Below are 12,535 nucleotides of genomic sequence, written 5' to 3' on the forward strand. Positions count from 1 at the left end.
CCCTATACCTGTATACTTGTTAGGAACCCTATAACTGTATACTTGTTAGGAACCCTATACCTGTATACTTGTTAGGAACCCTATAACTGTATACTTGTTAGGAACCCTATAACTGTATACTTGTTAGGAACCCTATAACTGTATACTTGTGAGGAACCCTATAACTGTATACTTGTTAGGAACCCTATACCTGTATACTTGTTAGGAACCCTATAACTGTATACTTGTTAGGAACCCTATAACTGTATACTTGTGAGGAACCCTATAACTGTATACTTGTGAGGAACCCTATACCTGTATACTTGTTAGGAACCCTATAACTGTATACTTGTTAGGAACCCTATAACTGTATACTTGTGAGGAACCCTATAACTGTATACTTGTGAGGAACCCTATAACTGTATACTTGTGAGGACCCCACATTACACTATCAAAGTGTACGAGGACCTTTTGGGCTGGTCCTGGGCTGGTCCTGGGTGTGTTTGTCTGCATCGTGCATTGTGTGTGATTGTGTGTGTGTGTGATTGTGTGTGTGAGATTGTGTGTGTGTGTTCGTGTCTGCATTGTGCATTGTGTGTGATTGTGTGATTGTACGTGATTGTGTGTGATTGTGTGAGATTGTGTGTGATTGTGTGTGATTGTGTGTGATTGTGTGTGATTGTGTGTGATTGTGTGTGACTGTGTGTGATTGTGTGTGATTGTGTGTGATTGTGTGAGATTGTGTGTGATTGTGTGTGTGTGTGTGTGTGTGTTCTTGTCTGCATGGTGCATGGTGTGTGTAATGGTGTGTCTGCATGGTGCATGGTGTGTCTGCATGGTGCATGGTGTGTCTGCATGGTGCATGGTGTGTGTAATGGTGTGTCTGCATGGTGCATGGTGTGTGTAATGTCCTACCAACAGAGGGCTCCTGTATGAGCGGTGAGGATGTGGCACTGAGACTCTGCACCAGGCTGCCCAGCTCTTTGAGGGCACAGACCATAACATGTTGACTGGCTGACACATCCGCTGCTCCTGCCTTGTTCTCTCCACTGGTATCATTCACTACTGCCTCTGGAGAGGGGGGGGGGGGGAGGAGGAGGAGAAGAGAGGGGAGGAGGAGAGAGGAGGAGGTGAGGGAAGGAGAAGGAGAGAGGAAGAGAGGGGAGGAGGAGAGAGGAGAGGGAAGGAGGTGAGGGAAGGAGGAGGAGAGAGGAAGAGAGGAGAGGAGGAGAGAGGAGAGGGAAGGAGGAGGAGAGAGGAGAGGGAAGGAGGAGGAGAGAGGAAGAGAGGGGCCAAAGTAGTTTTTGTCAAGATGCCCCATTGTATTATTGTATTATTGTTTAATAAACCTCAAGGAATCGCTAGCTAACAGTTAACAGGAATCTCTAGCTAACAGTTAACAGGGAATCTCTAGCTAACAGTTAACAGGAATCTCTAGCTAACAGTTAACAGGGATATTGTAATAATTGTATTTTTATCATGCATTAACAGTACTGAATATCAGCATTAAGACAGACAGCAGAGGTCTGAGGATTCATCATCATCAAGACCTTTAATGAACCCACATTCATCAAACATGGCTGGGAGTTTGGATAGGGCATCTGCCATTGTCTCTCCGCTAGCCAAAGATGTGCAAGACATCTGGAATAATGAAATGTCTCGAATAGATCGTTTCCTCCTTTCACTTGACTTGAGTCTCATTAGAGATGGTTCCTAATGATGAATGAAAACCCTCAGAGCACAGTAGGAAGCGATTATGTTTTCTATGATATAGTTAGTTTGGTAGAGAAGTAGAGTAGAGTTCTTCATAAGGGATACAGACGGTCGATACAGACGGTCGATACAGACGGTCGATACAGACGGTCGATACAGACGGTCGATACAGACGGTCGATACAGACGGTCGATACAGACGGTCGATACAGACGGTCGATACAGACGGTCGATACAGACGGTCGATACAGGAGGTTTCAGAGGGAATCACAGAGTAAGAATCTGGAGAAGTTATTTTGTAAAAAGAAAAAGTGATTGTGACGATGGGACGGAGTAATTCGCACACCAAATGATAAAAATATGTCAAATAATGTTTGACAAAATGTGTGATTTTTTAAAAAGCTCCTCAGGGGGATAACAGGCTTGCTTCTGCTGAGTGTGTGAGTTAATTGGTTAATTGGTAACGTTTTTCAGCTCTATAAGAAGACAATGTGATATCTTTCTACGGGTTAGTAGGGTATAGTTAAATACACTATGGGGAGTGTGCAATGGTAACTGATAGGGTTGCACAATTTCAGCAACTTTCCCATAATTCCCTGGTTTTCCAGAAATCCTGGTTGGAAGATTGCTTGAACTACGAGTGAATAAGAAGGAAATACGGAATCCTCCAACCAGGATTTCTGGAAAACCAGGGAATTATGGGAAAGTTACCCTATCTACTGTACATTAATGCCAGACTCAGTCCCAAATAAAATGTATATTTATTTCTGGTTTAAAATATCTTGAAATGTATAGATGAAAGATGAATTTGCCATTTGGATAACTTCAAAGTGATACCATTTTTTATTTTTAATAAATTATAAGTACAGCGGCTTTGTTTATAAATTGCAGGTCAGATTTCTCCAGGGAAATATGACGCATAGCCCTATTGACAATAACTTCTATGTGCTCCTCTGATCCATCCACGACTACAGCAACACATCAACACATATCTAACTACAGCCCTCTCAATGCAAAATGAGACTCATCAATGAGAGTTGATACAGTATATACACAGTTGATTTAGCTGACAAATGCATGTGCCTAAATGACTACCGACCCGTAGCCCTCACGTCTGTAGACCTGAAGTGCTTTGAAAGGATGGTCATGGCTCACATCAACACCATCATCCCAGAAACCCTAGACCCACTCCAATACGCATACCGCCCCAACAGATCCACAGATGACACAATCTCAATCGCACTCCACACTGCCCTTTCCCACCTGGACAAGAGGAACACCTATGTGAGAATGCTATTCATTGACTACAGCTCAGCGTTCAACACCATAGTGCCCACAAAGCTCATCACTAAGCTAAGGACCCTGGGACTAAACACCTCCCTCTGCAACTGGATCCTGGACTTCCTGACGGGCCGCCCCCAGGTGGTAAGGGTAGGTAACAACACATCTGCCACACTGATCCTCAACACGGGGGCCCCTCCTGTACTCCCTGTTCACCCACGACTGTGTGGCCAAGCACGACTCCAACACCATCATTAAGTTTGCTGGCGACAACAGTGGTAGGCCTGATCACCAAAAATTATGAGACAGCCTACAGGGAGAAGGTCAGAGACAACCTCTCCCTCAACGTGAGCAAGACAAAAGAGATGATCGTGGACTACGGAAAAGGAGGGCCGAACACGGACCCATTAACATCAACAGGGCTGTAGTGGAACGGGTCGAGAGTTTCAAGTTCCTTGGTGTCCACATCACCAACAAACTATCATGGTCCAAACACACCAAGAAAGTTGTGAAGAGGGCACGACAGCGCCTTTTCCTGCTAAGGAGACTGAAAAGATTTGGCATGGGTCCTCAGATCCTCAAAAGGTTATACAGCTGCACCATCGAGAGCATCCTGACTGGTTGCATCACCACCTGGTATGGCAACTGCTTGGCCTCTGACCGCAAGGCACTACAGAGGGTAGTGCGGAAGGCCCAGTACATCACTGGGGCCGAGCTTTCCTGCTATCCAGGACCTCTATATACCAGGCTGTGTCTGAGGAAGGCCAAAAAAATTGTCAAAGACTCCAGTCACCCAAGTCATAGACTGTTCTCTCTGCTACCACACGGCAAGCGGTACCGGAGCGCCAAGTCTAGGTCCAAAAGGCTCTTTAACAGCTTCTACCAACAAGCCATAAGACTGCTGAACAATTAATCAAATGGCCACCCAGACTATTTACATTACATTATCTTTGCATAGTCACTTTACCCCTACCTACATGTACAAACTACCTTGACTAACCTGTACCCCCGCACATTGACTCGGTACCGGTACCCCCTGTATATAGCCTCGTTAATGTTATTTTAGTGTGTAACTTTTTTTTTTAAATATATTTTATTTAGTAAATATTTTCTTAACTCTTATTTTTCTTAAAAACTGCATTGTTGGCTAAGGGCATGTGACAAATACAATTTCATTTGTAACAACGGTTAATAATATTGGCTCCTGGCTGTCAGTCTGTCTGTGGGTCTGCCTGTGTGTGTGACAGCTGACAGGAGCACAGATTTGAAAACACTGCTGGGTCCGTCGATACAAAGTTGCTTTGATGTTGCTAGCTTGAGCTTCTGAATGAAATCTGGAATTGTGGGTGATTTTCATTCAGCAATGGATTGAGAATATTTTTATTAGTGCAACACTTGCTAGTTGGACCATACTTCAGTCAGCACGAACAGTGCCAGCAGCATGCTGGACACTATGGATAATAACCACGAAAGCCAGCTCTTTCTACTGGTAAGTGAAGCTAGCTTATTTAGCTGGCTAGCAAACAAATAGATCCACACCTGCATTGCTTGAACATGTGCATAGCCTACCGGTGGTGGGATTAGCCTACAGCCAAATAAACGTTTATGCACTTGCAAACTTTGCTGGAGTTGCTAGCTGGCTAAATGTTTTCCTCTTGGATGTGGAGTTTACCATTGCAACCTTTTGACGGTGAATTTATTCAACCCTATAGTTGGTAAGGGCTGACTTTTCCAGGCAAGTGTTTGCACTGCAAGAGATGAAGCGGATAACGGCGCTACCGTTGCACCGCAGTAGGCGGCCTTTACTGCTGTCACGTTCATATCGGACTCCACTTGTAAACTGTAATGTTTATACAGTAGAGGAACCTGCATGCTTGTTGTAGGCTACAAGCAAACGAGAACACCAGCTGTCTGGTACTGAATGATGGAAGGCTGGCCCAGCTGTCTGGTACTGACTGATGGAAGGGCGGCCCAGCTGTCTGGTACTGAATGATGGAAGGGTGGCTGGCCCAGCTGTCTGGTACTGAATGATGGAAGGGTGGCTGGCCCAGCTGTCTACTGAATGATGGAAGGGTAAACCAGCTGTCTGGTACTGAATGATGGAAGGGTGGCTGGCCCAGCTGTCTGGTACTGAATGATGGAAGGGTGGCCCAGCTGTCTGGTACTGAATGATGGAAGGGTGGCTGGCCCAGCTGTCTGGTACTGACTGATGGAAGGCTGGCCCAGCAGCCGCTTGAAAACACTCAGAAAACGTTATGACATCTAGCCTGGGTTTGTTTACATTATGTCTGGCCTGGGTTCGTTTACATGATGTCTGACCTGGGTTTGTTTACATTAGGACTGGCCTGGGTTTGTTCACATGATGTCTGGCCTGGGTTTGTTTACGTTATGTCTGGCCTGGGTTTGTTTACATTAGGTCTGGCCTGGGTTTGTTTACATGATGTCTGGCCTGGGTTTGTTTACATGATGTCTGGCCTGGGTTTGTTTACATGATGTCTGGCCTGGGTTTGTTTACATTAGGTCTGGCCTGGGTTTGTTTACATTATGTCTGGCCTGGGTTTGTTTACATTATGTCTGGCCTGGGTTTGTTTACATGATGTCTGGCTTGGGTTTGTTTACATTAGGTCTGGCCTGGGTTTGTTTACATGATGTCTGGCCTGGGTTTGTTTACATGATGTCTGGCCTGGGTTTGTTTACATTAGGTCTGGCCTGGGTTTGTTTACATTATGTCTGGCCTGGGTTTGTTTACATTATGTCTGGCCTGGGTTTGTTTACATGATGTCTAGCCTGGGTTTGTTTACATGATGTCTGGCCTGGGTTTGTTTACATGATGTCTGGCCTGGGTTTGTTTACATGATGTCTGGCCTGGGTTTGTTTACATGATGTCTGGCCTGGGTTTGTTTTGTCGCTCCGACAGTTTGATATTTCATAACATAAATGAGACTTATGGAGTCTGGCATTAATGGATCTAATATCTGTATAGCAGTAGGATGTTAAGTCTCATTCTGGAGAAACCTACGAAGCATCCAAAATGGCACCCTATTCCCTATTATAGTGTACTACCTTTGACCAGGACCCATAGGGCTCCAGTCAAAAGTAGTGCTCTATATAGAAGATTAGGTGCCATTTGGGACGCATCGGCCCTAGAACGGCTGGTGTGGAGGCTAGTATGATGTAAGAAAAGGTCAATACCAGCAGAACTGTGCCTCCGAGCAGAGGTAAGAGCTGAGAGGAGAAAAATAACAGGTGAGAGGGTGAGAGAGAGAACAGGTGAAAGAGGAGAGAGAGAGAGAGAGAGAGCGAGAGAGACAGAGAGAGAGAGAGAGAGACAGAGACAGAGACAGAGACAGAGACAGAGACAGAGACAGAGACAGAGACAGAGAGAGAGAGAGAGAGAGAGAGAGAGAGAGACAGAGACAGAGACAGAGAGAGAGACAGAGAGAGAGAGAGAGACAGAGAGAGAGAACAGGTGAAAGAGAGGAGAGAGAGAGGAGAGAGAGAGAGAGAGAGAGAGAGAACAGGTGAAAGAGGAGAGAGCGAGAGAGAGAAAGAGAAGAGGAGAGAGAGAACAGGTGAAAGAGAAGAGAGAGAGAGAGAGAGAGAGAGAGAACAGGTGAAAGAGGAGAGAGAGAGAGAGAGAGAGAGAGAGAGAGAGAGAGAGAGAGAACAGGTGAAAGAGGAGAGAGAGAGAGAGAGACAGAGACAGAGACAGAGACAGAGACAGAGACAGAGACAGAGACAGAGACAGAGACAGAGACAGAGACAGACAGACAGACAGACAGACAGACAGACAGACAGACAGACAGGCAGACAGACAGACAGAGAGAGACAGACAGACAGACAGACAGAGAGAGAGAGAGAGAGAAAGAGAAGAGAAGAGAAGAGAAGAGGAGAGAGAGAACAGGTGAAAGAGAAGAGAGAGAGAGAGAGAGAACAGGTGAAAGAGGAGAGAGAGAGAGAGAGCAAACAGATGAAAGAGGAGAGAGAGAAAGAGAAGAGAAGAGAAGAGAGAGAGAGAACAGGTGAAAGAGAAGAGAGAGAGAGAGAGAGAGAGAACAGGTGAAAGAGGAGAGAGAGAGAGAGAGAGAGAGAGAGAGAGAGAGAGAGAGAGAGCAAACAGATGAAAGAGGAGAGAGAGAAAGAGAAGAGAAGAGAAGAGAGAGAGAGAACAGGTGAAAGAGCTAGACCAGTGGAGTCGGAGGATGAGCAGAGCAGAACAGAGCAGGTGAAAAGCCCACGCAACACAAGCACACCCACTCCAAAATGAGAGATGAAAAAAAGACTTGTGTGTTGGCCAACCCCAACTTCCACTTAGTCATGCATCCATGTCGTTGATGTCAAAGGGAGATTCGACCTAAGTTGAAGTTGGGGTTTTAAAATACCATGATAAAACAAGAAAGACAAAGACTAAAGTAAATCATGAGAAATGATGATCAAATTAAACAAATTATAAATGATTAAGTATATCTTAAAATTATGAGAAATAAAAATGCAATAACAATAATAATAATTGAGTGGATGTGTACTTACTCTGTAAAGCTCTGAACCGTGATATTTCCCCCCCATCTATCTCCTTACCCACAGCCCTCATCTGTTTACTGATAGCCTGGCAGATGTCTTTCCCTGCAGCGATCTGGGCCTTCTCCCCGAGCAGCCCACCCAGGGTGGACCGCAGCATGAACGACACACAGCGACGGGAGTACACCTGTTAACACACACACGTGGAGAGAACACCTGTTAACACACACACACACACACACCTGGAGAGTACACCTGATAACACACACACACACACACACACACACACACACACCTGGAGAGAACACCTGTTAACACACACACACACCTGGAGAGAACACCTGTTAACACACACACACACACATGGAGAGAACACCTGTTAACACTAACACACACACACACATGGAGAGTACACCTGTTAACACACACACACACACCTGGAGAGAACACCTGATAACACACACACACACACACCTGGAGAGAACACCTGTTAACACACACACACACACACACACACACCTGGAGAGAACACCTGTTAACACACACACACACACCTGGAGAGAACACCTGATAACACACACACACACACACACACACCTGGAGAGAACACCTGATAACACACACACACACCTGGAGAGAACACCTGATAACACACACACACACACACACCTGGAGAGAACACCTGTTAACACACACACACACACACACACACATGGAGAGAACACCTGTTAACACACACACACACACACACACCTGGAGAGTACACCTGTTAACACACACACACACACACACACACCTGGAGAGAACACCTGTTAACACACACACACACATGGAGAGAACACCTGTTAACACACACACACACACACACACACACACCTGGAGAGAACACCTGATAACACACACACACACACACCTGGAGAGAACACCTGTTAACACACACACACACACACCTGGAGAGAACACCTGATAACACACACACACACACACCTGGAGAGAACACCTGTTAACACACACACACACACACCTGGAGAGAACACCTGAAACCAATCAATCCATTTTGTCATCAGTTGTCACAAAGTGCTTTACAGTAACCACACGTTAGCTTGGACTGCATGTAGGGTCTAGGATGCTATCATTTAGCAGCTAGCACCTCTATAAGAATGACAGGCAGGAATCATTAGCTAACTTTTGTTGACACAATGCTAACTTCCTTAGCCTTGGCTAGCTTAACTATTGTTGACAGAATTCTAACTTCTTTAGCCTTGTCTAGCATAAGAATTGTTGACAAAATACCTTAACACGGAGTGACGTTTTACTGTGGTCACGTGGGTCGTTCTGGGGTACGTGTCACACCCTGGCTCTGGGGACTCTAGTATGTTGAGCCAGGGTGTGAGTTTTCATTTGTTTTTTGTTCTAGTTTTCTAGTTCTATGTTGGCCAGTGTGGTTCTCAATCAGAGGCAACGTGTATCAGCTGTTGCTTGTTGTCTCTGATTGGGAACCATACTTAAGCAGCCAGTTTTCCCACAGTGTTTGTGGGATCTTGTTCCAGTGTGGTTTGTGTTAGACCGAGGACGTCACGTTATCGTTTGTTGTTTTTTTGTTCGTGTTATCATTATTTAATAAAATATGTTCACCTTCCACGCTGCGCCTTGGTCCTCTGTACCCGACGTACGTGACAGAAGATCCCACCAACACTGGACCAAGCAGCGTGTCCAGGAGCCAGCGCCAGAGGTATCGCTAAAGGACATCAACCTCGACTGGGCCTGGCCCACGGGGAGGAGAGACCCCCAGAAATGTTTTAGGAGGGGGGCTCACGCCGTGGACGACGGGGCAGCAGGAGGCCGCTATAGAGCGGTCCAGCGGGTTTGCAGAGGAGGCCGCCAGGTTAAGGGGGCCACTGGTCACAGAGGAGAGGGAAAGTGTAGAGGCACGGCGAGAGGTACTGGGGTGTGTTACCAGTCCGGTCCGGCCCGTTCCTGATCCCTGCGTAGGGCCAGTGGTGTGTGTCCCCAGTACGGTCCGGCCTGTTCCTGTTCCTCGCATCGAGCGTGTGGTGTGCGTCGTCAGCCCGGCCCGGCCTGTTCCTGCTCCACGCACCAAGTCAGTGGTGCGCTTCGTCAGCCCGGTCCGGCCCGCTCCTGCTCCCCGCACCAAGCCAGTGGTGTGCGTCGTCAGTCCGGCCCGGCCTGTTCCTGCTCCACGCACCAAGTCAGTGGTGCGCGTCGTCAGCCCGGCTCGGCCCGTTCCTGCTCCCCGCACCAAGTCAGTGGTGCGCTTCGTCAGCCCGGCTCGGCCCGTTCCTGCTCCCCGCACCAAGTCAGTGGTGCGCGTCGTCAGCCCGGTCCGGCCCGCTCCTGCTCCCCGCACCAAGTCAGGGGTGCGTTTCGTCAGCCCGGCTCGGCCCGTTCCTGCTCCCCACACCAAGCCAGTGGTGTGCGTCGTCAGTTCGGCACAGCCCGTGCCTGTTCCACCGGTGCCTGGTTCGGCACGGGTCAGCTGCTTCACGCCGGAGCTAGAGCAATCCGCTCCACCGGTGTTCAGTCCAGCTCCGGTCAGCAGGGCCAGACCGGACCAGGGGTACTTTGGGGGATTAGAGAGGGAGTGGGAGTCATGCCCGGAGCCGGATCCGCCGCCAAGGCGGAGTGCCCACCCGGTCCCTCCCCTGTGGTGTTTGGTTGGCGTGGCCGGAGTCCGCGCCTTTGGGGGGGGGGTACTGTCACACCCTGGCTCTGGGGACTCTAGTATGTTGAGCCAGGGTGTGAGTTTTCATTTGTTTTTTGTTCTAGTTTTCTAGTTCTATGTTGGCCAGTGTGGTTCTCAATCAGAGGCAACGTGTATCAGCTGACGTGGTAGGCAGTAAGAGTGGCGCAGTGGTCTAAGGCGCTGCATCGCAGTGCTAGCTGTGCCACTAGAGATCCTGGTTCGAATCCAGGCTCTGTCGTAGCCGGCCGCGACCAGGAGACCCATGGGGCGGCGCACAATTGGTCCAGAGTCGTCCAGTGTAGGGGAGGGAATGGCCGGCAGGGAGATAGTTCAGTTGGTAGGGCATGGCGTTTGCAACGCCAGGGTTGTGGGTTCGATTGCCACGGGGGGCCAGTATGAAAAATAAAATAATGTATGCACTCACTAACTGTAAGTCGCTCTGGATAAGAGCGTCTGCTAAACGACTCAAATGTAAATGTTCATTATCATATACCTTTTTGTTAACACTCATTAAGAAAGACTGGTAGCATAGTTGAAGTAACATTTCAGTATAATGGAGTTGACTGGTGACTACAAGGTCGTTTCCATCCAATCATTTCATGCGGATGAATCACCTGACGCGTCACAACCAGGCTGATGGAAACAAATGCCGGAACAATTTTATGAATGCCAACATACAACTTGTTCGTTCGACATGGTGGGATCTTTTCGTGTTGGTAAAATTAATTGTGCGAGAACTGGTGGTTGAAATGCCTTTATGCGCAAATATTGATATAATAACCATCATATTGAAGTATACTTGGAGTCACGCGATGACATGTTGTGTGGTCCTCCCACTAGGACTGGGGAAACCATGCAGTTTATCAGGCTACAGATGAAATAAGTTATGATGAACTTCACAGGGTGGTGAAAGGGCACGGTGATGAGCTTGATGCTCCTTTCCAATAAATATCAAGGGTCTTATTCTGGTGACATGATGATCGATGCTCGACTGCCGTTTGACAAATACAAATATTCTCTCTCTTATCCATAATAATCTCATCATGTAGATAGTCTACCCGCACTGTATCTGCCAGCTGTTGGCTAGAGTGCACGTGTCAAGACCAGAGGAGGCATAGTCGCTATATAACGCAAAAACTATTCTGACAAAACCATCAGTAGAGTTGAAAATGTGATGGAAACCCATTTAACTTGTGTTTCTCATTAGGTACATGAGAAATTAACAGTAAAATGAATTTTTAATGTGCACTACGTCATCACACAGCCTTTTATCTGCAAAAAGTCAGTTTGATGGAAACACACCTCTGGGAGGAAAATGCATATTGTTTTATGCAGATTTTAGAATATTTACATTATAACCTGTCGCAAAATTGGATAAAAACCTAGCCTATGACATTAATATATATCATTCACGACATTTGGACGGAGCTATATTACAGTTATAATACCCCAAAAAGTAAACTGTGTGTTGTTATTGCTTGAATTATTCATTTACATTTACATTTGAGTCATTTAGCAGACACTCTTATCCAGAGCGACTTACATGAGCAATTAGGGTTAAGTGCCTTGCTTAAGGGCACATCGACAGATTTTTCACCTAGTTGGCTCGGGGATTAGAACCAGCGACCTTTCGGTTACTGGCACAACGCTCTTACCCACTAAGCTACCTGCCGCCCTATTCCTTAGCCTAACTGCTTTCAATGGGGAAATATTGGCCTGTACCCCACTTCCGTGATTTTCGTTGAAAGCTCCCATAGCATGGCTAGCATAAGTATTGCTGACACAATGCTAACTTCCCTAGCATGGACAGCATAACTATTGCTGACACAATGCTAACTTTCCTAGCATAACTATTGCTGACACAATGCTAACTTTCCTAGCATAACTATTGCTGACACAATGCTAACTTCCCTAGCATGGCTAGCATAACTATTGCTGACACAATGCTAACTTCCCTAGCATGGCTAGCATAACTATTGCTGACACAATGCTAACTTCCCTAGCATGGACAGCATAACTATTGCTGACACAATGCTAACTTCCCTAGCATGGACAGCATAACGCTACTCACCGCCTCCACGTGTGTCTGGGTGGCCCGTGGGTGGCTGACCAGGTCCAGAACATGAGACAGGAAGGTGGCAAAGTTCCGCTCCAGCCACTGGCCGCCCAGCGTGGTCACGAATACAACATACGCCTATTGAAGGAGAGAAGGAGCGTTACATTATTACATTATCACCGTATTATGAATGGTTATAACACCATTATCACCGTATTATGAATGGTTATAACACCATCATCACCTATTATGAATGGTTATAACACCATTATCACCTATTTTGAA

The 12,535-nt window shown here is 46.8% G+C and overlaps 1 protein-coding gene across 1 annotated transcript in view; it reads right to left on the reverse strand.

The window, feature by feature from the left end:
* Positions 1–12,535, reverse strand: part of LOC311119053 (HEAT repeat-containing protein 5B-like) — a gene marked incomplete at both ends in the record, with an annotated part of 64,371 nt that overhangs the window by 47,112 nt on the left and 4,724 nt on the right. The window contains 3 exon segments of the mRNA XM_084193807.1: positions 895–1,050; positions 7,503–7,677; positions 12,266–12,388. Of these exon segments, the coding sequence (XP_084049933.1) occupies positions 895–1,050; positions 7,503–7,677; positions 12,266–12,388 (454 nt within the window).

The sequence above is a fragment of the Coregonus lavaretus genome (assembly GCF_964263955.1).
Source record: "Coregonus lavaretus genome assembly, contig: HAP1_SCAFFOLD_3165, whole genome shotgun sequence".
Taxonomy (NCBI): domain Eukaryota; kingdom Metazoa; phylum Chordata; class Actinopteri; order Salmoniformes; family Salmonidae; genus Coregonus; species Coregonus lavaretus.